The 27,083-nt window shown below is 40.9% G+C and overlaps 1 protein-coding gene across 2 annotated transcripts in view; it reads left to right on the top strand.

The window, feature by feature from the left end:
• Window positions 1–27,083, top strand: part of LOC116562769 (ubiquinol-cytochrome-c reductase complex assembly factor 1) — a 106,702-nt gene that overhangs the window by 35,780 nt on the left and 43,839 nt on the right. For both annotated transcript variants that reach the window (XM_032295144.1, XM_032295145.1), the window contains 2 exons: window positions 3,917–3,989; window positions 10,935–10,992. In XM_032295144.1, the coding sequence (XP_032151035.1) occupies window positions 3,917–3,989; window positions 10,935–10,992 (131 nt within the window). The remainder of the gene's footprint in view (window positions 1–3,916; window positions 3,990–10,934; window positions 10,993–27,083) is intronic.

Here is a 27,083-nt window from a genome sequence, read left to right on the forward strand (position 1 = left end):
CTTTGGCCAGGCTGCTTTTGAACTCCTGACCTCATGATCTGCCCGTCTCGGCCCCTAAAGTGCTGGGATTACAGGCGTGAGCCACAGCACCTGGCTTCTTCTAACTCTTACATACCTGTTAATGCGAGCCTTTTACTAGATTTGTTTTTCATCCTAAGATGTTAAAAAATGCATCAGTTCGTGGAAGAGCAGATTTTCATTTCCTAAAGCTGTTCAACGTGCTTCTCTTTTACTCAAGTAGACTGTTGAAGTCTTCTAAAGTTAAAATGAAATAAATATGAAGTCATCCAAGGACCAGAACAACTTGTATTGACTGGCTGGAAATTCAGTCCCCCTACCTGCATGATTCTTGAAGAGGTTCTTTCTTCAAGTTGTTGTTTCCAGTTCCTGTGTGACAGTCTTAAGGGACTTGGTTTAGACATTTATCCAGGAAAATGGCTCACCCAAGTATAAAGCCTTGGCCTTGCAGCAGGAAAAGTGAAGAACTATCAAATGCTCCTGATTGCCATAGCATGAGCACTGACAAAATACTCTGGCCCATCTGGTGAAGTCTTCATTATTTGTAATGAATGCATTTTCACAAATGTGTTTTTGGGCAAGCTTCCTTCTCAAGGAAAGACTTGGGGCTTGAACCTTGAAGGCAAGTCTGCCTTTCCTCAGACAGGGCGATTAATTGTGAACCCAGAGGACTTCATATATAGGAATCTGAAGGAGACTACAAGGTAAAAAAAAAAAAAAAAAGAAAAAAAATCAAGAAATAAGTGATTAGAAATTTTAAAGTTATATACTCATCTATAGCTGAACTGGGCCATAAGCTCTGTAAGAGCAGAGATTTTTGTCTGTTTTGTCTACTGCTCTATTCTCAGCATCTAGATCAGTGCCAGATACTGAGTTATATACTCAATGAATTATTGGATGAAGTGAGGAGCTAGGCCAGATGTACTGAACTCCCTGTCTTCAGGATAGGAGTAGGCCTATCAAGGCTAAATTATTAGGATCATGATATTATTAGATTATAGTTAGTTTGGTAATGGCACGGGCCAATGCTTTCCAAGATGTATGTGTTCTGTGGTCAAATACTTCCTAGAACTGCAAGAATTAACAAAATTAAACAGATTTATTTTTCTTTTCTTTTTTTTTGTCTGTTGATGTGGTGAAACTGATTGATTTGCCAGTGTTGAATTATCTTTGCATTCCTGGGATAAATTTCACTTGATTATTATATCTTATTCTTTTAAAAATATTGATGGATTTAATTTTAAAATATTTTGTTAAGGAATTTTGCATCTATATTCATGAAGGCTATTGTTCTGTGGTTTTGTTTTCTCCTAATAACTTTGGTTTTGATATCAGGATAATGTTGGCCTCATTGGATGAGCTGGGAGATATCCTTTCCTCTTGTTTTCAGTCAGAGTTTGTGTAGATTTGGTTACATTTCTTTTAGATGTTGGGTACAGTTCTCTAGTGATGTTACTTGGGTCTGCAGTTTGCATTGTGGGAAGGTTTTTAACGACAAATCCACTTTCTTTAATAGATATAAGACTATTCATGTTATTTATTTATTTATTTTAGCGAACTTTGATAGTTTGTATCTTTCAAGGAATTTGTCCATTTCATCTAAGTAATCACATTCATTGGCCTAAAGTTGTTCATAGTATTTCCTTACTATCCTATTAATGTCTTTAGAATATGTAGTGATATCTGCCCTCTGATTTCTGATACTGAAAATTTGTATCTTCTCCATTTTGGGCTTTTTTTTCCTTGATAACTCTTATAGGTTCTCTGTTTATTGATCTCGCCTTGTCGCCCAGGCTGGAGTGCAGTGGTAACATCTCAGCTCACTGCAACCTCCGCCTCCCAGGTTCAAGTGATTCTCCTGTCTCAGCCTCCTGAGTAACTGGAATTACAGGAGCCTACTGCCACGCCTGGCTAATTTTTGTATTTTTAATCGTGATGGGGTTTCTATTAAACCAGTCTCTTTTGGCCAGGCTGGTCTTGAACTCTTGACCTCTGTTGATCCTCCTGCCTCAGCCTCCCGAAGTGTTGGGATTATAGGCGTGAGCCACAGTGCCCAGCCTAATTTTATTGATGTTTTAAAAGAAACATCTGTGACTTAGATTTTCCTTTTTTTTTTTCTTTTTGAGACAAGGTCTGGCTCTGTCACTCAGACTGGAGTACAGTGGTGTGATCTCAGCTTGCTGCAACTTCTGCCTTCGGGGCTCAGCCTGCCACCTCAGCCTCCTGAGTAGGTGGGACTACAGGCATGCACCACAATGCCAGTTAATTTTTGTATTTTTGGTAGAGATGGCAGTGTTTCGCTGTGTCTCCCAGGATGGTCTCCAACTCCTGGGCTCAGGCAATCTGTCTGCCTCAGCCTGGGATTACAGGCATGAGCCACCGCACCTAACCTTGCTTTGATTTTTTATATTTTATTTTTCTGTTTCAATTTTGTTGATTTCTGCTCTTTATGATATCATTCTTTTTGCTTGCTTTTAGGTTTAATTTGCTTTTTTTTTTTTTTTTTCAGTGTTTTACCATGGGTTTTGTTTAAATGTGGGCTTCTAATGCTGATTTACTCCCCAGATAGGCATATCTGATTTCTGTTTGTCTATTTCTATATGTCGTATTTTTCCCAGTATGAACTTTAGACTGGAAGCTCTTAAAAACATGACAGATCTCAAATTAGCAAATAAAAAATCTTAATTACAATAAGAGATGCAGTCCTTTTTTAATTTGTTATGGGTATTTCTATCCATCAGAGATACTTGTTTTAACTCTAGAGAATATAGAAGAATATGAACATTATATAGTTTAGGGTATAGTATGCCCTTGGTGACTGTAAACCTTAATATCATAGCTCTACTAAACTCTAGATTGGTTTTTCTTCAGTTGCTATGTCATTCTCAGCCGGTACACATTTGTTTTTAGTCTATGCATATTTGAGTTTGTAACTTTCCCTGCTGTTTTAGGAAAAATAAGCTTCTAGAAGCCTTGTTGATGTGCTCATTTATTTAGTTATATCCTTAATGAAATGTTTTGAAAGACCTTAAAATGCTTGTCCCTGTAGTGCTGAGTTGGTCTTTAGACCTATAAGTTAACTCTTAAATAATTTATTTTTAGATTTATTTTTATTAAGGCATAATTTATATACAGTATAATATACAAAATCTTAAGATACAGCTCAGTGAATAAATTAAAACCACCACTCATATTAAAAGTGAGAGAGAATTCCTAGTGCTTTGGGAATAGTAAAAGGTTGATTCTTATATTGCATTTTACACTCGTTAGGAACTCTTATTTATAGACACAGTGTTAATCAGCAAACTATAAAACTAAAGAAAATCTGAAATAAAGATACCTCTTACTCCATCCCCCAAAGATTTATAGAATAGGTAGTAGTGCCTCTGAGGAAAGATTAAAGGCTTGAGAGTTTTGTTTGTTTATTTGATTTTGGCCGGAAGAATGGTCAATTTTTACTATAAAGGATTTCAGATTCTAAAGAGTTAACATGGATAATGTTTAACAGTGATTTAGAGGCACAAATGTGGTGAAGTAGGTTGGAATTAAATGAGAGATCTCATTTGAATATTGGAAAAGCCTTTCTGACATTTTCATGCTGAAGTCCACAAATGTGGGGAAGTAGGTTGGAATTAAATGAGAGATTTCATTTAAATATTGGAAAAGCCTTTCTGACATTTTCATGCTAAAGTCCTAAAATGTGAAAACTGTGTGAAGTCTGTATGAATGGCTAAGCTCTAAGAAAATAAAAAAAATATTTATATTGGTTTAAATTACCTAGAGAGAGGTTTGGACCCTTCCTTCTAGTTGAAGAAATATGATCCTGTGACCCATGTCTAATGGCAGTAGAACATCCACTTGGTCATGTCTTGAGTTTGGTTTTATTCTCTTTGTCTAGAAGATTAAGATTGCGGCCCTGCGCATGTACACTAGCTGTGTGGAGAAAACTGACTTCGAGGAATTCTTTCTAAGTAAGTTATTGTTTGATAGTACTGAAAAGGAGAACAAATCTACATTTCATTTTTATGGTTGTGTTTTCATAGGATCTTTTTTTTTTTCAGTATCTAAACAGTTTTTCTTGCACAAAGCATGTAATCCAAACTATTTTTCTCTTTTAAAAAATTTTTGTATATATTTCTTTAGAGACAGGGTCTTGCTGTGTTGCCCAGGTTGGCCTCAAACTCCTGGGCGCAAGCAGTCCCCCCACCTCAGCCTCCTGAATAGTAGCTGGGACTATAGACACATAGCACTGTGCCCAGCTGTTTTTCTTTTTTAATGGAGTAAACAAAGAGCAAAAGGATTCTATAAATAAAACATTTTGGTTAGTTTGAAAAAAAAAAAGTACTTTGACATTATCCCCCTTGTCCACACATGCATCTTTTTACATAAGAGTATTCATAGTAAACATATTCTGTTTTACAGTCTGGATTTTTTTTTCTTTTTTTGAGACAGGGTCTTGCTGTGTTGCCCAGGCTGGAGTACAGTGGCGCTGTCTTGGCTCACTGTAACCTCCACCTCTCTACCTCCCAGGTTCAAGCGATTCTACTGCTTCAGCCTCCCTAATAGCTGGGATTAAAGGCATGTGCCACCACACTCAGCTAATTTTTGTATTTTTAGTTGAGATGGAGTTTTACCATGTTGGCTAGGCTGGTCTCAGACTCCTGACCTCACATGATCCGATCTCTTTAGCCTCCCAAAGTGCTGGGATTACAGGCGTGAGCCACAGTGCCTGGCCCATTCTGGTTGTTTTACTTAGCATTTTGACATGGACTTCTGGGCAATTATTCCTTTGTTTTAAATTTTTAATTGTTTTAATTAATCCTGGGTTAATTATGATTTTTCTCATGTTAAAAGACTATTGGGTCAAAAGGCACATATAATTTTATTATGTATACCTCATTGATAAATTTGCTTTCCAAAAGGGTTTTGCTGGTTTAGACTGTCAGAAGCAGTTGATTGTTATCACAGTATTAATTTTGATGCTGTAAACAGTTGTATTGTTAACAAGGTTAATTAAAGCAGGTACTTGTAATTGGGAGAGATTAAACCATTTCCAGTTCCACAGATTTTGGAAGGAAGTGTATGCTGTGTACTTCTGCTGTAATAGTCATATCCTCAAAGTAGCATACACCTAAGTGAATACATTTGATATTTTTCTTTAGCAGCAAATATTTACATATAATTATGTTCACAACAATGAAGAAAGCTGGATGCAGTTTTGGTTATTTAATAACTATCTTTTTGTTTTGTCTTGTTTTTTGAGACTTGCTTTGAGTCTTGCCATATTGCCCAGATAGGAGTGCAGTGGCGCCATCTTGGTTCACTGCTACCTCCACCTCCCAGGTTCTAGTGATTCTTGTGCCTCAGCCTCCCGAGTAACTGGGACTACAGGTGCATGCCACCATGCCCAGCTAATTTTTGTATTTCTTTAGTAGAGATAAGGTTTGGCTGTGTTGGCCAGGCTGGTCTCAAACTCTTGGTCTCACGTGATCCACTGGCCTTGGCCTCCCAAAGTCATGGATTAGGGAGTGAGCCATGGTGCCTGGCCTATTTTGGTTTTTAAAAAATCAAATAAATACAAGTCATTTTGTTTATTTTACTGTCTTAGTAGATTGATACCAGAAACTAAAATACCAGACTGAATTATAATTCCAATTTACCATCTACCTTTCATTTCTTCTTTATTCATAGCCTGGAAAGAATCTGCTTCTTTGTTAGTCTTTAACAGTTTCTCATTTTAGGGCAAATTAGTCCAAATGGAATAAATATTTTTTCTCTATCTGACGAAGCTGTTAATATTAGAAACTGATTTTTCCTTTTTCTTTTTTTTTAGAGACCATCTCGCTCTGTCGCCTAGGCTGGAGTGAGTGACTCCAGCCCTTTTACTGCATCCTTTTACTCCTGGGCCCTCAGCCTCCTGAGTAGCTGGGACTACAAGGACATGCCGTCATGCCTGGGTGTTTTCTTTATTTTTATTTTTTGTAGAGGCAGGGTCTCACTATATTGCCTAGGCTGATCTCGAACTCCTGGTCTTAGGCCTTAAGCAGTCCTGCCTCAGCCTCCCAAAGTGCAGGGATTACAGGCATGAACCACCATGCCCAGCCCGTTTTCTTTCTTTAAGTGCCTTATTGAATTAATGTGTGAAGTATTTTTCATCATATCTTGTTAAAACCTCATCCTGAGTTCAGGCGCAGTGGCTCATGCCTGTAATCCCAGCACTTTGGGAGGCTAAGGTGGGTAGATTACTTGAAGTCAGGAGTTTGAGACCAGCCTGGCCAATGTGGTGAAATCCCCTCTCTACTGAAAAAAAAAAAAAAAAATTAGCTGGGTGTGGTGGCGGTACCTGTAATCCCAGCTACTTGAGAAGCCGAGACAGGAAAATCGCTTGAACCCAGGAGGCAGAGTTTGCAGTGAGCCAAAATCACACCACTGTACTTCAGCCTGGGTGACAGCAAGATTCTGTCTCAAAAACAAAAACAAAAACCCTCATCTTCAGATATCTATTGAATATTTGATTCAATAAATGACTCAAATTTCTTATAATTATTTTGAAAGGATGTTTACTAGGTATCTTTGTCTTAGCCAGCTGTTCATTATTGAAAGTTCTTGAGTTAATATTAATGTTATAGTATTGAATAATAAGACTTTTTATTTATTTAACATATCATGTTTCAATTCATAGCCTGTTGTAAAGTACTTATAAAACTTAAGAAAAGTTTATAAAAATCATAACTGTTTCATACTATTAGTTCACATCGTATGCTTTTACATTTGTCTCACGTAGGAGTTACAAAATATTGTGGGCTAGAAAGGGCTTGTGTTATTGTTTTTATTTTGCTTTGTTTTCAGAAACAGTTGAGGCTTAAAGAGGCTAAGTGACTCACCCAGGGTTGCTTAGCCAAGCCTTGAATCTGTGTTGTCTGGTTTAAAATCCAGGGATTTTTCCACTGTAACATACTGCCCGTTAATGAATATAATTACAAATTAGAAAGTGTAATCCATTTAAATATTTTTTTGTATTTTGTTATACTTAAATGCAAACTACCTCTGTGAGATGTTCTGTTAGTACTGGAAACTGATGCTTATACTAACTGATGTTTGTACCTGTTGGTGAGCTTTGTCCTAGCTTAGTCTTTGAAGTAGGTACCTAGGGAGGAAGTAAATTTTTCAGTAATGCCACTCTTACTTGAGGTTTTTTGAGACTCATTTGATAATTTTCTTTTGAGACCTATAGCATGTTCATTTGTATTATATTCTGTTGTGGCCCATCTTTGTTATTTGTGGGGAGATTATGTTTTCAAATCAAACCAAAGTAGTACCAAACTGTGGCTAGTGAATAAAAAGGGAGCAAATCTGGAATATACCATCGGAGGCAGGAAATTACAAATATCTTTAAAATAACTACACTGACTTTCCTGTGGCTTGGATTCTAAAGAGTAGGCCAGATAGGTTTGAAGTCAGAGAAAGGGGCTGGGTACAGTGGCTCACACCTGTAATCCCAGCAGTTTGGGAGGCCAAGGCAGGAGGATTTCTTGAGCCGAGGAGTTCGAGACCAGCCTGGGCAAAAAACAACAACAACAACAACAACAAAAAACAAATGAAAACAAGACAAAACAAAAAATTGAAATGAAACCAAAGAAAGCAGTATATATATTGCTTCCCAAGATTGTACTTTTTAAAGTGGTCATTGCTTACTTGGGCTTGTGGTATTTATTTTAGGGCTTAACTTTCGGAGTCCTGAGAATTCAGCTGCCTGCTGCTGTTTCTTAGATATTTTGAGTATGTCATTTGTCTGAGCATGTTGCACTGCTGAGTACGCAGTGGTTTGCTGACTGGTCTTTTAAAGACGTTCTACTGTGAAGAGCACTTTGGAGCAGAGGTGGTCAATCAGTAGAGCTCCTGTTTAATTCCACAGTGTTGTCTGCAGACTGCTTTGTCTTTAACCCTTAAGAGACTAGAGGCCTTGGAGAAGAGGCTCCTTAATGAATACATTCTGAGTCTGTGTTTGAGGTTTATCACTTTACTGATACAATCTGAAATAATTAGTGAGGTTTTTCAAAGATAATTTCAATTCTACTACTTAAATAATTCGCTGAAAACCAACAATAGTGAATATTTATTGAGTACCTACTAACTTAATACTAACCATTTTGCTAAACATTTTACAGGCCTTCTCTCATTCTCACAAAAATCTTACAGGGTCAGTTATCTTTTCTCATTTCTACAGAGAAGAAAATTGAGTAATTTTGCCCAGTGTCACATTGTGAGTGAGAGCTAGAGTTAAGGTATGGAATCAGGCAGTCTGACCCCATGTTAAATGTACAGCTGTGTCATGCTGCTTCCCCATAACAGTAATGAACTATTTAATTGTATCCAACATTATGTCAAGAAAGAAAGTGCCTAGCTTCACAAACAAAGCACTGAATGTGCACTGGAGCAAGAGTGTGATCATGGCAAAATATTACAGCAGGTTTTAACTTTGAAGTGTTTAAACGCATTTCATTGAACTAAAGACTGCTGTATTTTTGTGTAGTTCACAGTCAACATTCGTTGATGTTACTTTTTAGGGTTTTACCCTGTGGGTTTCTGTTCTGACACCAGTGGGTATAGGGACTCAATCATATGCCAGCACTTTTCCCACCCTCAGCCCTGAGGTGACCCCAGAAGGGGAAATTGTGACCCAAGTCCAGCTGCTGGCCTGTCTGTCTGTCTGTGCTTTCCAGCCCAAGAACTGATTCCTTCTCTGAGAAAATTGGAAAGTCTCCTGGAGGCTGCTGAGAAGCTTTGATGTAGAGGTAGCAATTGAACAGATTGTCCTTTAGAAGCAGCCAAATTTCATTTTCCAGATTGAAAGACAGACTTCCAAGAAAACTTTTCTTTTTAATGTTTTGTTCTAGCATCCAAAAAAGACCCAACTTCAGATCCGGGCTTGAGAGTTTCTCAGGGCTATTCTTGTCTAGGTGGAGGGTGGTTGGCCCATTCTCAGATGGCATATGTCTTAATAGCTGTATGGCTGTCCAGGCCAGCCTTCAGCTCCCTCCTGCTGGGCTCTGAGAGGAAGTCCACTTGACAGCTGCTAGGCACCTCCCAGTAAGCTCACCAGAGTATTTTGGTGTCATTTGTGACAGACTTGGATTCAAACCCCAGCCCTGCCACTAGCTTGTTAATATTGTGGGCTGCCCACAAGTTTCTTAGTTTGAGTCTGTTTCCTCATCTCTAAAATGAGGATTATAATGCTTCCCTCCAGTGTTAAAGTGAGGATTGAGTGAGATAATGTGTTGACTTGGCTTGCAGTAGACCTGGTATACAGATGGACCCTTAGTGTTAGTTTCTGATAGTAGTGTTAGGGAGGCTGTTAGAGCAGGATTAAGAACACAGCGTTTGGAATCAAGTAGATCTGAATTTGATCTCAGGTGTCTCTTTTCATTGTTGTATGACCTTGAGCAGCAATTGTCTTGGTCTCTCTGAGTCAGTTTTCTTACCTGTTAAGTGGGGATAATATCAATGCCCATCTCAGGGTTTTTGGCCTCCCAACATTCATTGAGCTTATGGATGTAAAGAACCCAGTAGAACGTCTGGCATATGGTAAGCCCGCAGTGAATTACAGCTCTTTATTATTGATGCCTTTGATGTACCTCACGGGGGTCCAGGCCTGTGTTTTGTCTCCTAGTGACTCCTTTTTGTCATCATTTAGTACATCATATACCTCGATGATTGCTGAAAGGCAGAGGATAGCGCTTCTTTGTTGAGCCATTGCCCCAAAGGCCAGATTCTACCATAAGGGCCCAAATTCCCTGCTTATTCTCTTTTTGCATCTTCCTTTTGCTCTGGCTTTTCTCACTGTCGTGTAATAAGGAGGGCACATTCAGTGGAGGACCCCTTGTTCAGCCAGAGGGATTTCTTAGCTATGTGAGAATTGAGAGGCTTTGATGTCTGAGCACAGAACTAATTTGTTGGATCTGAAACTAAGGAGAAGTCCTTCCCAGTTTTGTCATTTCTGGGGGGTGATGAACAGCCTTTCAGTAGATACAGTATGCTTTCTTTTTTAACTGCAGCTCCCTAGACCCCTGCTTTCTTTTTCCTTTTTCTCTTTTTTTGAGATAGGATCTTGCTCTGTCACTCAGGCTGCAGTACAGTGACATGATCTTGGCTCACTGCAACCTCTGCCTCCCTGGCTCAAGTAATCATTCCACCTCAGCCTCCCAAGTAGCTGGGACTACAGGTGCATGCCACCATGCCCAGCTAATTTTTGTATTTTTTTGTAGAGATGGGGTCTCACTGTGTTTCCCAGGCTAATCTCAAACCCCTGGGCTCAAGCAGTCTACTGCCTCAGCCTTCCTAAGTGCTGGGATTACAGGTGTGAGCCACTAAACCCAGCTCCTGGTCATTTGTTTTGGGCGAATCATTTAGCACACCCATGTCCATAGCACATTGGGTACCTTACAGCAAGAAGACAGGAAAAGGATACTAGAAAAACTTAAGCTTCTCAGTGGAGCCCAGCTGAAAAAAGTGAGGGAGTGTTTGCCTAGCTTTTCAGAATTCAAGCCCATGGAGGGAAAATACTGTAGAATCACACCGAAGCTGGAAGGAACTGTAGAGATCATCTAGGCCACATGCTGCAAAATGAGAAAACCAAGACTCAAAGGGGAGAAGTGATTTGTCCAAGGCCATATAACAAGCTGGAACTAGAAGGCTGGTAGCCTGACTGAATTCAATGGGGTTTTTTTTCTTTTACTCCTGGTGCACTATGATTCAATGTTCTTTTAGTCCATAGCCTTGCCCTATTGTTCTACTGGACTTTAATGCAATAGCATAATCAGAGGGCACTGTAAGTGCCATGCATGCCAGTATTTAAAATATAGTCAATGTGCCTCCTTTAAACCCTCCCATACTTATACCTTATTGTTATTTTCTAGGGTGTCAGATGCCTGATACATTCAATTCATGGTTTCTTATAACCCTACTCCACGTCTGGTAAGTGAGCAATTTAAATGAAGTTACCAAATGTATTTTTTTTTAAACACTGCTGACTTGTAAGGTATAGCCTTCAGCAGGGCTGATTATATGAAATGGCAGTTGTTCAGGTGTTAAAAACTGTTCCTTTCATTTTAATAACTGGTGTCTTGTAGCACATTTTTATTAAAGGTCAAAGCATAGACCCAGAAGGAAACTAATATTTGTAGGATTTTTTTCAAAGAACACCTAACCCAGTGAACAATGCTATCAGTATCTCTTAAGAGACTCCATGAGCTTGGATGGAAAGTTTTCTCTCCCTTGGCTGTTTTAGGAAAGTTCACATTTACGTAAAAGTGGTTTGAATTGTGAGAATCCGTGGTCATTTTCATTGCTGGTCATCAGAAACCTATAACAAATTATAGCACTGACATTTACGCCTGTACCTCTAAAATGTGCATACAAGTTAGCTTCATGCCAGGTTTGTTGCATGTAAAAATATTTAACACCTTAAACAGTATATTTTTTCTTCAGCTGTGAAATAAGTAGCCAAAAAAAATCAATTTTTCATCTAATGTTACACCATATTAAAGGTCAGAAGGATATAGGAGAGTCGTTGAAGTGGGGGCTGGGGAATGTATTTATTGAACTGCCAGATCTTGGGAAAGTAAATTCTGGAGAACTAAGTTTACTACTTTGACCATAGTGAGTATCTGAGGAACATGGGAATGGCTGCCCTGTCAAAAGGACCCTTGTTTGAGACTGCCTTCAGCTGAGCCTTTGCATCACACAACTGACTACTATATACTTTTTGGTTTTGATCACCTCTGAAATGTTTCTTCCTCTGTACTCATACAGTTACACTGAGTTTGGCTTACGAGCCTAAGGTGGCAGTTGATTTTATGCTTTTTTTTTCCTTTTTTTTTTAAGATGTAGTCTCACTCTGTTGCCTAGGCTGGAGTTCAGTGGTAAAATTGCAGCTTTCTACAACCTCCGCCTCCCAGGTTCAAGTGATTCTCGCGCCTCAGCCCCCTGAGTAGCTGGGTTTCCAGGTGCCCACCACCATGCCTGGATTATTTTTTTGTATTTTTAGTAGAGACGGGTTTTCACCGTATTGGCCAGGCTGGTCTCAATCTCCTGACCTCAAGTGATCCACCTGTCTCAGCCTCTCAAAGTTTTGGGATTACAGGTGTGAGCCACCATGACCAGCCTATGCTATCTTTTTCTAAGCAGTAGTTTATTAAGTGTACACCATGTCTTGGGTACTTTGTGGGAACTAGGGAATAGTTCTCAAGAAGCTCTCAGTCTAGCGAGGGAGATAAGATGTAAAATGGTCAATTATAGGCTGGTTGTGGTGGCTCACGCCTGTCCTGTGATCCCAGCACTTGGGGAGGCTGAGGCGGGCAGATTACGAGGTTGAGAGATTGAGACCATCCTAGCTAATACAGTGAAGCTCCGTCTCTACTAAAAATACAAAAAATTAGCCGGGTGTGGTGGCACATGCCTGTAGTCCCAGGTACTCGGGAGGCTGAGGCAGGAGAATTGATTGAGTCCAGGAGGTATAAGTTGCAGGGAGCCGAGATCGCGCCACTGCACTCCAGTCTGGGCGACAGAGCAAGACTCTATCTCAAAAAAAAAAAAAAAAAAAAAAGTCAATCATAAATCAGAATGCCTAAGTTATGTAATAAATATGAGTAAGAAGTACTTATAAGATCACAAAGGAAGCTGCAAGTATCAAAACCCTTACTACCGTCTACCTGTTGTTCTTTGAAATGTGCCATGCATCAGGTAGCTGCCTTCTTATTGTCTTAATGGTGAAGGTTAGGGAATAGCATTCAGGGAGAGAAGTTGGATATTCTGAGGGGAAAAAGTGCTTTTTTAGGAGAGGAGGACTGCAGAGGTGGCACTGTAGAATTACTCTCTGGAAAGGTGGGAGGGTTGCAAGAAGGCTAGGCTGTTCCTAGAGGAGCTCAAAGATAATATTCAGAACCTGTATGAAAGACTCTTTATTGCCCATATAGCCAGAGGTATCAGTGTTAGAGGGAGTGGATGGCAAAATAAAATATATAATCCTTGTGACCACATCCCAAGGTCAATACCCGACTAACAGCAGCTGGGAGAACCTTGAAACTACTTATAGTTTTTTAAAGTTTCCAAACTGTGCTTGCTGAATCTTCCTTGCTGAGGTTGGTTAAATTTCTGAGGAATAGGGTATACCACCCCCAGTTAAGTCAAGAGAGGGAAGTTGTCTGCTTCAAATCTACACTTGATTCCCCTTCCACTCTTTCTCTCCCCTAGTTCTGATGATCTGCAGGTTTTGGTGGAAAGAATCTGTAGCTTTTCAGTTTGAATCAGTATACTCTTCTTGAGGACCTCCTGTGTGTTCAGGACCATGGGATGTTGGAGAGAAGAGTAAGGCATGTATTCATTTCTGGTCATTTCTTTTGGGCAAATCAGATACAGATTGTCTGTATCTTCATGAAACTAAAGTCTAGTGGAAAACAGACATAAAGCATGATTGCCTGTAAAGCATGACAGTGAACGAATTGCTGTGCCCAAGACACAGGCAGATGCCGGGAAGCACAAAGTGGTGTAACTAAATTCAGATTTGATGATGGGGTGGAGTGTTGGATAAAGAGTGGCTTTGTCATAGAGGCGACATTTGAGATGCACCATGAAGGTTGACGAGAATTTCTGTCAGAGAAAGGGTGGGCATTTTAGATTGAGGGAATATTAGGAGCAAAAGACAGAACGTGTACAAGAACATGGAGTATTTGAGGGCAGCCAGTTGCTTGATGTGGCTGGGGCAGGTTTGTTGAGGAATGTAGTGGAAGGGTCATCAAGAAAGTAGTGAGTTTGGGGCTCAGTTGTGCTGTGATCTTCCAAGAATTGGAGAAATCTTTCTTCTAATGGATGAGGGTGGGGGGGTGTTAGGAGAAATGATGGATCCATCCCATGTCTGTGGGGAAGCCATGATCTATCGGCCCTGCTGTCTTACCCTGAAGCTCCAGGAGGGTAGCCACAGGATAGCCACATCAAGGTTACAGGACTCAGTGGACTTGCTAGAGGTGTAGGAATTGAAGCACCTCTTGGAGGTGGTAGTGTGGGTCGGGGGAGGAGGCTTAGGAAACAGTCAGAAAACCTTCTTCCCCAAACAAAACCAAAACCAAACTCCTAATAAACAAAAATATTCTGGTGGCTGACATTTCAGAAGGTTTGCTTAGGTTCCCAAGGGTGAGGGTTCCCTGTTGGCTCTTAGAATAAGGACAAGATTTCTCACATCCTGTTAGTTCCCCAGAGGAAATAGTGTTTCACTTATCCTGTCTGCTGTTTTTAGTTTCACAGCTTTTCTGTGGTTTGGGATTTAGGACCGGGATGCCCTCCAGCTCCTAGAGGACCCTTATCAGTTGTGTATTCACTTGAGCTTGCAGCTGCAATGACTATGGGTTCATTGTCTTTGCTGAACAAGATTAGTATTGACTGTGGCTGCTGAAAAAATGCTGAGAGAAGCCGCTGTCTGCGCTGTCCAGCATGCCCACTTGGACTTGATAAAAGCAGGCCTCCTCCCCTATTCCCTATCTTGACCAGTGGCATCATGCCCACACCAGCAACCTGGGAGGCCTCCTTGTCTCTTTCCTCACCTCTTCACCTGCTCAGTCACCTAACTCAAACTATTTTTGACTCTGACTCATAGTAACAAATGCATGTTACTTTGTGACCAGAATGGACACATGAATCTGATACAAAAATTCTATAAAATTTATCCTTACAATGTCAGGTAATCTCTGATATTTTCTTTCTTTCTTTTCTTTTTTTTTTTTTTTTTTTTTTTTTAAGTTTTAAGGATTAGGGAGTTTAATAGGCAAGAAAGAAGGGGAAAGGAAGAAGGAAGAAGCTCCTTTGTACAGAGACAGAGGGAGGGGTGCTCCAAGGCTGAGAGAGGGAGTCCCCTATATTTTCTATTCCATTTGAATTCATTTTAACAAACAATGAAGTTGTCACCCGCTAAATTGATTTCACTGAGTTGCAACCAGCAGTACTTGAAAAGTGGTCTTTGGCCTATAGCTTCCCTATACCCCCATTCCATTGGCCTTCTCAGTACAAATGGGGTCAGTACACACAGACACATATGCATATGTACGCACATGCACTCACTCCTTAATGTTCTCCATTGTTCTCAGAATAAAATACAAGTTTTGGCCAGGCATGGTGGCTCACACTTATAATCCCAGCACTTTGGGAGGCCGAGGTGGGCAGATCACCGGAGGTTAAGAGTTCAAGGCCAGCCTGGCTAACATGGTGAAACCCTGTCTCTACTAAAAATACGAAAAAATTAGCCAGGCAATGGTGGTGGGCGACTGTAGTCTCAGCTACTTAGGAGGCTAAAGCACGAGAATCACGTGAACCCAGAAGGCAGAAGTTGCAGCGAGCTGAGATCGTGCCACTGCACTCCAGCCTGGGCGACAAGAATGAGACTCCATCTCAAAAAAAAAAGAATGCAAGTTTCATATCTTGGCATTCATATCTGATCAAATGTGACTTATGGTGCCTTTACTAGTCTCCTTTGTTGCTATTCTAGGCACCATTACCATCACTACTCCCTTTTCTGCAAGAAAAAGCAAAACTTGGCCGGGCGTGGTGGCTCAAGCCTGTAATCCCAGCACTTTGGGAGGCCGAGGCGGATGGATCACGAGGTCGAGAGATCGAGACCATCCTGGTCAACATAGTGAAACCCTGTCTCTACTAAAAATACAAAAAAAACAGCTGGGCATGGTGGCGCGTGCCTGTAATCCCAGCTACTCAGGAGGCTGAGGCAGGAGAATTGCCTGAACCCAGGAGGCGGAGGTTGCGATGAGCCGAGATCGCGCCATTGCACTCCAGCCTGGGTAACATGAGTGAAACTCCGTCTCAAAAAAAAAAAAAAAAAAAAAGAAAAACTTTGTAGTAGAAATATCAAGTCTTCTGTACAGAGTTTCTTCTGCCTAGGCCCTTCCCCCTCCTCTCCAGCTGACAGTTTCCTGTTTTTCCTTCAGTATCCAATTAAGGTATGATTATTATCTCCTTCCCTTTCTTCTGGGCGGGAAGATTTATGTCGTTGAAATTTGTGTTGGCATTGTAAGTGTTAACAGATTTGTAGAGACTCCCCTTTTCAAATTGTCATGGAGCACTAGTACCTTCTCAATGCAGAAGTTAATTTTATAAAATGGAATGGAACAAATAAAATTAGAACATACCTGTGATGGAGGTAGGATGGAGAGGGATCAAAATGCAGTCTGTTTTTAAAGATTATTTTAAAGTCAGGTATTTCATAAAGATAATTACTACTTGATGTTGTGTATATATATAATCATTTATTTATTTATATACATTGTTTTACAAATGCTCACAACTGCTTTATTCTCATTTTACATTTGAGGTATCAGGGGCTTAGAAAAGTCAGAGAACATTCCCAAAGAAATAGTTAGAATGCGGTGGAGAGGAAATTCAAGTGCTGCTCTGGCTAACTCAAAGCATTAAGTTGCTTTCCTCTTTAGTAATTATAACTACTAAAGTAACTAATTAAGTACTTAAGTTAACATTAATGAATACTTAAGTACCTACTTATTCTTAAACATAGATTCATAAAATTAGGGCATTTATTCTCTTGATTGAAGGTATGGTGTACAGCAGACAAATTTATTTCCTGCCCTCTTAGGGCTTAGATGAGAAGAGAGACATTAAACAAATTGCTAATAAAATATAACTGTGATAGTTGCCATGAGAGGAAGTGACAAGGCTATGTGGGAGAAGCAGGGCACCTAATTTAGGGGTGGGTCAGTCAGGAAAGGCTTCACTGAAGAGGACATTTACATTGACACCTAAAGAGTGAGTAGAAGTTAGCAAGTGAAGAGTGGATGAAAAACCTTCCAGGTAGAGGGATCTGGTGGTTTTCAAACTTTTTATCAGCAGAGTCCTTTTTTTTTTTTTTTTTTTTTTTTTTGAGATGGAGTTTCACTCTTGTTACCCAGGCTGGAGTGCAATGGCGTGATCTCGGCTCACCACAACCTCCGTCTCCTGGGTTCAGGCAATTCTCCTGCCTCAGCCTCCTGAGTAGCTGGGATTACAGGCACGCGCCACCATGCCCAGCTAATGTTTTGTATTTTTAGTAGAGACGGGGTTTCACCATGTTGACCAGGATGGTCTCGATCTCTTGACCTCGTGATCCACCCGCCTCGGCCTCCCAAAGTGCTGGGATTACAGGCTTGAGCCACCGCGCCCGGCCAGCAGAGTCCTTTTTAAAAACAAACTCATATGCTCAGCCACCATATATGATATATATGATTAAAGGAGGTGGGAATGACCTGCTTGCTTCACATCTTCACAACATGCCCACTGAAGAAACACCCTTAGGTAGCTCCATGGAAACTCAGAATGCAGTTTAAAAAGTACAGATCTAGTCCAGTTCTCTCGTTTTGCAAATGGGGAGACAGTTTTGGCAATTTTAAGGGAATTGTCTCAGGCCACTTACTCAGTAGTGGAGAACCTGAGACAACTCTGAAGTTAACTAAAGTTACCTGCCCCTCCTAAACTCTTTCCTTTCTTTGTGATTGTTCTGTCTGGTGGTCAGGGGATAGGGGTCTCTTCCCGAGTATGAACATTTCATATGAGCATAGCAAACATTTATGGATCACCAGCCATATGCTGGGCACCGTGTTTCTTGGTGCTCACTATCTGTGTCCCAGAAGGAGGCCACAGGTAAACCTGAAACTAGCACAGGGTGATGTACATGGGGGCAGGGGGGTTGCCTGGGGCTGGTCAAGGAAAGCAGTTGCCTTGGCCTTCTGGGGGCTAGAACAGAGGTTATGGGATTGAGGGATTATTTAATTAATTAATTTATTTATTTAGAGATGGAGTTTCACCCTTGTTGCCCAGGCTGGAGTGCAGTGGTGGGATCTTGGCTCACCGCATCCTCTGCCTCCTGGGTTCAAGCAATTCTCCTGCCTTACCCTCCTGAGTAGCTGGGATTACAGGCATGCACCACCATGCCTGGCTAATTTTGTATTTTTAGTAGAGACGGAGTTTTTCCATGTTGATCAGGCTGGTCTTGAACCCCAGACCTCAGGTGATCTGCCCACCTCGGCCTCCCAAAGTGCTGGGATTACAGGCATAAGCCACTGTGCCCGGCCGGATTGAGGAATTAAGAGGGGAAGAAGTTACTGTAAACTACTTTTTAAGAAGTTTCAAATGAGGGGATGATCACTTAAGGGAAAAAGTTCAGAAGGGAAGCAATTAGTTGTTTTTTATTTTAAAATGGGGAAACACTGGAATGATTTTATAAGCTGAAGAGAAGAAGCCTTTGGGAAAGAAGAGAAGGAATTAAAGTATGGAGATGGGAAGGGGTTAGAAAGCAGACTGGTGCCCATCTAGTGCAGCCAGAGAACTGCCCTGGCAGACACTGGCAGCCTCTGCAAGAGGGCTCTTTAAAACCACCACAGCAGTTTTGATGTAGCTGTCGGGCATTCAGGCTTCTGCTGGATCCCAGCAACTCCAGGCCTGCTATACATGGTGAGCCCTGGCCACGTGCACATCATCTTTTCCCCACTCCCAGCGAGAGTTGCAGTGTTCAAACACCCACACATTATTGCCCTAACCAAAGGCCTATGCAGCAGCATTTTGCCAACATTACCTACCCTAAGTGCTCTGATACCTGCTACCCAGTGGCTTATTCTTTATAGTGGATCTGACAGGCAAGCTGCAGGCCAGGTGTAGCTCTTGGAGGAGCTTGTTGTCAGGTGAGATGGCTTCAGGAAGCGCCTCATCCAACTTGTCTGTTTGCCCACAGGCTGTTTTGTGGCCCTCATGCCACAAAAGGGTTAGGCTTCATGGTGAGAGGGTTTGGGAAACCTTAGGTGGAGATAGCCATGTACACAGCCCTGGAAAAGGGTCAGCGTGCCAGCTTACAGATCAATAAACTCATTCATTAGCACACTGCTGGGGTTTGAGTGTAGCCATCTAGGCTCTGCTTTCTTGGCCTCAGCTAGTGACAGAGTAAGGGAAACAAGCTGCGGGAAAGTCCCCTTTGGGATTCCTTCATAGCAGCCAGAGTGACAAACCTGCCCAAGTGCCCACTAGTCTTTATTGAATTCAAAATCAGGTCTGCTCTAAGCAGCTTATAAACTACCATGTGGGAGAAACAAGGCCAAAACACAACTGGCGTTGTCAGAGGACCCAAACAGAGCGATCGAGACAGGATGCTCAGAGCTGCCAGTACCTGGCAGGAGGTCAGCATCAGGAATAACAAGAATCTTCCCTCCCAGTTTTAGGCTGAGGGGAGGAAATCATAGCTAGGAAACTCTCCTGTTCCTTTGAACTCTGCAGACAGGGTTGTTGCCTTCCGACTTGTCTTACTTAGTAGGAAGAGGTTCTTGGTGTTGTGCTGTCACAGAATAGGGGAAAAAGTGGGGAGCTCAGGCTTCATTCCAGCTTCTTCTCTACTGTGCAAACTTAAGTTACTTAATCACTTCATACTGTGTTTTCTTTTCTGTGAAATGGGGACAGTTATAATGTCGTGAGAGAGAGAATGAATGTAAATGTGTCTTAAAGTGACAAGTCTCATATTACAGGACTTAGCAAATGGTAGTAATCATTATTGTTTTCTATAAGGCAGGATTGATAGCGTCAGCCCTTTATTATTTGATATTCCTGGTGAGTAAGGTTTTCTTCCTTTGTCTCCTGTCTCCATGCTTGCCTTTTAGAGATACTCGGGTACCAGGTTTGAACACTCCTTTTCTTCTTTACTTTGCTGGCTGGGTTATTTGCCTTTCTTACGTGTAAAAGAGATCAGTATCGTGTATGAACCGCTGGAATCACTGAGAGACAAGGATAATACTGTGAAGCTTAAAACCTAAATAATAAATTGTGGGTTTAAGAACATCATCAGGCCGGGCATGGTGGCTCACACCTACAATCCCAGCACTTTGGTAGGCCAAGAAGGGGGGATCACAAGGTCAGGAGTTCGAGACCAGCATGACCAACATGGTGAAACCCCATCTCTACTAAAAATACAAAAATTAGCTGGGCATGGTGGTGCGTGCTTATAATCCCTGCTACTCAGGAGGCTGAGGCAAGAGAATCACTTGAACCCAGTAGGTGGAGGTTGCAGTGTGCAGAGATCATGCCACTGCACTCCAGCCTGGGCAACAGAGTGAGACTCGCTGTCTCAAAAAAAAAAAAAAAAATTGGCTGAGTCTGTTGGCAGGTGCCTGTAATCCCAACTATTCAGGAGGGTGAGGCAAGAGAATCTCTTGAACTGGGAGCCAGAAGTTGTGGTGAGCTGAGATTGTGCCACTGCACTCCAGCCTGGGTGACACATCAGACTTGGGAGAAGCAACTTGAGTTGATCCTAAACAGAGAATAGTAGCTTCTGCATAGATTCAGTCTATATTCAGAGTAGGAGTCTAGTAAATACTTGTTCAATGAATGATTAGTTAATTAATATAGGCATCTTCTTCATTACAAAATCGTTTTTAAAGTTTATTTTGCTTTTTTTTTTCACCTGGATGCAGATTGGCACACTGATATTTTGCATTTTTTTTTTTTCTGGGACAGTCTCTGACTATTGATGCGCAGGCTGAAGTGCAATGGCGTGATCTCAGCTCACTGCAACCTCCACCTCCCAGGTTCAAGCAATTCTCCTGCCTCAGCCTCCCGAGTAGCTGAGATTACAGGTGCTTGCCACCACAACCAGCTAATTTTTGTATTTTCAGTAGAGATGAGGTTTTACCAGCTTGGGCAGGCTCGAACTCCTGACCTCAGATGATCTGCCTGCCTCGGCCTCCCAAAGTGCTGGGATTACAGATGTGAACCACCGTGCCCAGCCTGCATTCTTAAGAGCAGTTTTACTATGTTTTAGTGTGGAAGGGTGTTACTGCCTCCACAATGCCCCCTGCCCTTCTTAGTTCCCCCTTGTGTCTAACAGAGCTCTGACATTATGACTTTAAATCAGGAGCAAAATGTAATTTGACCTCTCAACATTAAATTTAGGCATTTATTATGAGGACATACACTCACGATGTGAGTTGCAGTGAGCTGTTTTGTGAAATACTTAATGACTCAACATTATTGTTATATGGTCAGAGTCTGTGACAAGTGTTGGCTTTGTTTTGCAGTAGGTACCAGGATCTTTAAGTCTTTTATATTTATTAACCATTTTGACTTGTTTTATTTATTTTCCTCCCTACCTTTTTTTTTTTTTTTTTTTTTTTTTGAGGCAGGATCTCGCTCTGTCTCCCAGGCTTGAGTACAGTGACGCGATCATAGCTCACTGCAGCCCCCACTTCTGGGGCTCTAGCGGTTCTCCTGCCTCAGCATCCCAAGTAACTGGGACTACAGTCATGTGCCACTGTGCTTCACTAATTTTTGTGTTTTTTGTAGAAATGAAATTTCACCAAATTGTCCAGGCTGGTCTCGAACTGCTAAGCTCAGGTGATCTACCTGCCTCAGCCTCCCAAAGTGCTGGGATTACAGGCAGGAGCCACCATGCCTGGCCTATTTATTTTTCTTTGACCTTTCAACATACTTCAACCTTTTCTGGATGATTCAGGATATCCTGATAACTCTTAACTGTAATTTGCCAGACTTGTCTTTGAGTTGTACCTGTTGAACCTCAGTCGTTCTGCTATTTTTTTGTGTCTATACTAAATAAAATGTTTATTTCTTCTTTTCCTATTAGGCTGCTATCAATTACTTTTTGTTATAGGTGTGCTTGCCTCCAGTTAGCCAGTCTTTTTTTTTTTTTTTTCTGATGTGCTATTTCTAACATGATGCTAGTTTTGAAGTTTAATTACTGTACTTGTGAGGACTGAATGAAAAATAGAGTAAATAGATTCTGGAGGGTTTGTTCTAATCGTTAAAGGAGACAAAAACAACAAAAACCTTAGTAGGATTCTGGGATCAGATTGTCTAAGTTCAGATCTCAGTTTTAACACTTACTAAATTTGTAACTTTGGGCAAGTTACTTCTTTAAGACTCAGTTTTCTGACCTGTGGAATGAAGACAGTAGGACACAAGTATCAGCTTCATGGAGTTGTTGTGAAGATTAGGAAAAATAATACATCCAAATCACTGGGCCTAGTCCCTCCCCTCCCCTCCCCTCTCCTCCCCTCCTTTCCCCTCCCCTCCCCTCCCCTCTTCCTGTTAGTCATTTTTTAGAAGAGGAAAAATTGCCAGATAAACTAGTTGAATTCAGCATCAGATAAACTAGTTGAATTCAGCATCACTCAGACGTCACCCTAACAATGGTCATATAAATTAGCAACAATCTATTATCTCTGATGTCCAAAAAATTTTTCTGTAATTTTTTCTTAATGTCTAAGAATCGTATGTTGGCCGGGTGTGGTGGCTTATGCCTGTAATCCCAGCACTTTGGGAGGCCAAGCAAGCTTGAGACCAGCCTGGGCAATGTGGTAAAATCCCATCTCTACAGAAAGTACAAAAATTAGTTGGGCATGGTTGAAGTCCCAGCTACGTGTGAGGCTGAGGTGGAAGGATGGATTGAGCCCAGGAGGCAAAGGTTGCAGTGAGCTGAGATTGCACCACTGCTTTCCAACCTGTATGATAGAGCCAGACCTTGTCTCAAAAAAAAAAAAAAAAAAAAAAAAAAAGATAGTTTGTGTAGAGTGCTAGCACAAAAGGGAAAATAAAGAAGGTACCATTTATGTAAAAAGAGTACATGCATACATAAACTTGTGTGTGTATAGGTTATATGTGAAAGGATTCCCTAAGTAACTAGTAGCTGAGGTTGCCTTTGAAGAAGAACTAGTTGGCGGGGGATGAAGGTAGGAAGAAGACTTGGTTTTTATTAGTATGTGCCTGTATTACCTATTCAGAACAGTTATTAAACAGGAGTAAATTGAATGTGATAGACTTCAAGGTCAGGTGGCCTAAGAATTGCTATTCAGCTGCTTGTCTGGATATTGCAGGCAGCTAACTGTTTTGAGATTTCAGCCCAGCCTTCAGGTCTGCTTTTCCCTTGAAGAGGATAAACAAAAAAGTCCTTCACAACAGAACTACTTTTCTGTCCTTAATTGCTTACTGAATTTGATTCACAAAATCAGAGAAAGAATTAGTTGAGCATTTAATTAGCTGAATGTGGTGATTGGATAGCCCTGTGGATCAGAATCTTATTTTCCCAGTAGAACTCATGGGCATCATCAGTAACTTCCTTTGATAGAAAGACTGATTCTTTGCTTTGGTCTTATAGCTTTATGTGTAATGAGATTTGCTATAGAGCTTTATATAGCATTTCTTCAAATTACATTGTTTTGTTCAATATTATTTTCTTATAAAAGTGATGAGGAAAAAAGTAACAATTCCCCATCTGGGCCCACTGTGTGTGGAGTTTGCATGTTTTGTTCATATCTGGGTGGGTTTTCTCCAGGTCCTTCTGTGTCCTCCCACCTCCCAAAGCTGTGCCCACACGAGGTGAATTGGCATGTCTACATTATCCTTATTGGAGTGGGTGTGGGTGTGAGTGTTCCCTGCCATAATGTATGCATAGTGCACATTATTTCAGTGTTTAATATTAGAAGTGTTTTGGGTCTTTATTTAGAAGCTTAATGGTGTTTTTGTGACCAGAAGTATACTGTAGGAATATAACTCTTGTTTATGTCACTTAGCCTATGGTAAAATAGGTTTCGTTGTATGTTGTTAAGCTTAAAGTTACAGTTTCCAAGAATCTATCAGTGATGTTAAATGACGATATTTGAGTGTTCCGCATCACTTAAAGGTCTATTGAACTTATTGGGTCCAATGTTTTAGGAGTAATGAGAATTTGCCCTCCTTTTATTTTCAGGTGTCAATCCATGTTTTCTAAACTGTTAGTATCAGCAAAATTAAGTACAGGTTATAACAATCTTTGCTCGTTGCATATTTCTCAAGAGGCAGGTATAATCTTTATATTTCTGGATTAGAATATTCTGAAAACAATAGTTCTATTAAAGTAAATTCAGTCGTGTGTCACTTAGTGATGGGGATATGTGCTGAGAAATGCATCATTAGGCATTTCTTTATTGTGTGGGTGTCATAGAATATACTTATACAAACCTAGGTGGTATAGCCTATTATATACCTAGGATGTATGGTATGACTGCGGCTCCAAGGGTATAAACCTGTACAACTTATTACTGTTCTGAATACTGTAAGCAGTTATAACATAATGCTAAGTATTTGTGTACCTAAATGTATGTAAACATAGAAAAAGCTATAGTAAAAATGCAATATAAGAAATAAAAAATGGTATTCTTGTATAAGGCGCTTACCATAAATAGAGCTTGCAGAACTAGAAGTTGCTCTGGGTGAGTCAGTGAATGAATAGTGAGTAAATATGAAGGCCTAGGACATTATTGTACACTACTGTAGACTTTATAAACACTGTATACTTAAGCCAAGCTAATTTTTTTTGAGACAGGTTCTCACTCTGTATCCAGGCCAGAGTTTAGTGCCGCGATCATAGCTCACTGCAGCCTTGACCTCCCAGGCTCAAGCAATCCTCCCACCTTAGCCTCCTCAGTAGCTGGGACTACAGATGCTCACCACCACATTTGGCTAATTTTTACATTTTTTGGTAGAGGTGGGTTCTCACTTTGTTACCTTGGTTGGTCTTGAACTCCTGGGCTCAAGCAGTCCTCCCGCCTTGGCTTCTGAAAGTGCTGGGATTACAGGCATGAGCCACCGCACCAGTCCATAGGCTACACTAAATTTATTAAAAATTTTTTTCTTCAATAATAAATTAAACTTAACTTACTGTAACATTTTTACTTTATAAACTTCTTTAAAAAAAAATTTTTTTTTAGACAGTCTTGCACTGTTGCCCAGGCTGGAGTACAGTGACATGATCTCAGCTCACTCTGCCTTCTGGGTTCAAGTGATTCTCCTGCCTCACCCTCCCGAGTAGCTGGGACTACAGGCACACGCCACCAAGCCCAGTTAATTTTTGTATTTTTAGTAGAGACAGGGTTTCACCATGTTGGCCAGGCTGTCTCCTGATCTCAAGTGATCCACCTACCTTGGCCTCCCAAAGTGCTGGAATTAACAAGTGTGGGCCACTGCACTCAGCCTAAAAACCTTTTTGACTCTTACATTTTATAATACAGCTTAAAGCGCATGCTATATAGCTTTCTTTATATTGTTATTCTAAAAGCTTTTTTTCTGTTCGATAAATTTTATTTTCTACTTAAAAAATTAAGACATAAAGCTGGGTGCAGTGGCTTGTGCCTGTATCTTTGCACTTTGGTAGTCCAAGGTAGATCACTTGAGCCCAGGAATTTGAGACCAGCCTGGGCAAGATGGTGAGACCCTGTCTTTACAAAAAAATTAAAGAGTTATCTGGGTGTAGTGGCATGCACCTGTAGTCCTAGCACTTGGGCTGCTGAGGCAGGAGGGTAGCTTGAATCTAAGAGTTTGAGGTTACAGTGGGCTATGATTGTATCACAGCACTCCAGCCTGGGTGACAAAGTAAAACCCTGCGTCTGTAAAAAAAGAACAAAAACCAAACTGTGACACAAACACTCACATTAGCCTAGGCCTGCAAGGTCAGGATCATCAAGAGCAGGTGATAGGAATTTTTCTGCTCCATTATAATCTTCCAGGACTACTCTCGTATGTATGGTCTGTTGTTGACCAAAATGTCGTTGTGTGGTGCATGACTATATTCACCAAATTTGTCCTTTTCCAGCCCTGATGATACTTAAAGGGTTAACTTCTCAGAGACTCATCTGTTCTCAGTGCTAAGGAGCGAATCTTCTTCCCAGGAGCTGGCTGCTGTCTGCTGAGTAAAGTCCATACTTTTCTTGGCAAGTCATTTTAAAGCTCTTCATGACCTTTCTGGCTTCAGTTTTCTGCATCTTATACCCTGCCCTCCCCACAATCTAGCAATTCACTGTTACCTTAATATCCTGAACTCTTCCATGGCCCTGCCTTTGCTTAGAACATTCCATCAGTTGGACATTCCCTTTGTTTTTTATCTCTACCTGTTCAACTTCAGCTTATTCTTCCAAGATCCAGGTACAGTGTTTCATTTTCCATGAAGCTTTCTCTGATTCTACTCAACCAAAACTCATCCTCTCAAACTCCATTGCACTCTTCTCTTGGGAGATCTATGGCATTCTGTTTTAGGGCAGTTTGTGTGTAGCATATCTTATCTCCCTGAGTGGAAACTACTCCTTAAAAGCGGGGTTCTAGTTTTAGCCATCACTCTAATCCCCACAGCATCCAGCTGTACGCCTTCACACAATAGGAACTCCTATGTTCATTGAGTGAAAATTGTCAGTCACCATTTTGAAAGTGTCTTCATTTTGCCTTATCTTTTCAACTGGATAACCATTTGAGCCCACTGTTATCTGTAAGGGCTATAGAACAAACTGTGCTGTGAAACAAAAAACACTTCATCCCATGTCAATACAGTTAGAAAGTTTATGGTCTGAGAAAATCTGTGCCTTTTAAACCTCAGAGGTTTAAAAGGTGTATGAACAAAACTACAGAATTTTCAAATAAATGAAGAATTCCATTACCTCACTATTGCTGTTGATGAATTGGCCTCTGACGACACTTAAGCATCAAAACACAGCGTCTTTTCAGGTGAGAAGCTGACATAACAGATTTGATTAACTTTTAGAAAAGTCTTATGAAAAAGGACTGTTGAACTTTTCCCCAAATTGTTTCTGCCTTAGAATATGCTCTGTGTCCTGTAAAGTAGCCATATTTTTTTCTGTGACCTGTTTCATTATTGTCACAAAGTGCTGTGTGTGTGTTTTTTTTTTTTTTTTTTTTGGAGACAGAGTCTTGCCTTGTTGCCCAGGCTGGAGTGCAGTGGCACAATCTTGGCCTCACCGCAACCTCTGCCTCCTGGGTTCAAGTGATTCTCCTGCCTCAGTGTCCCGAATAGCTGGGATTACAGGTGTGTGTCATCATACCTGGCTAACTTTTATATTTTTAGTAGAAATGGGGTTTCACCATGTTGGCCAGGCTGATCTTGATCTCCTGACCTCAAGTGATCCACCCACCTCAGCCTCCCAAAGTGCTGGAATTACAGGTGTAAGCCACCATGCCCAGCCTACAAAGTGCTATTTCTTAAA

This window comes from Sapajus apella, unplaced genomic scaffold, assembly GCF_009761245.1.
Source record: "Sapajus apella isolate SASKATOON/1434 unplaced genomic scaffold, GSC_monkey_1.0 scaffold33, whole genome shotgun sequence".
NCBI lineage: Eukaryota > Metazoa > Chordata > Mammalia > Primates > Cebidae > Sapajus > Sapajus apella.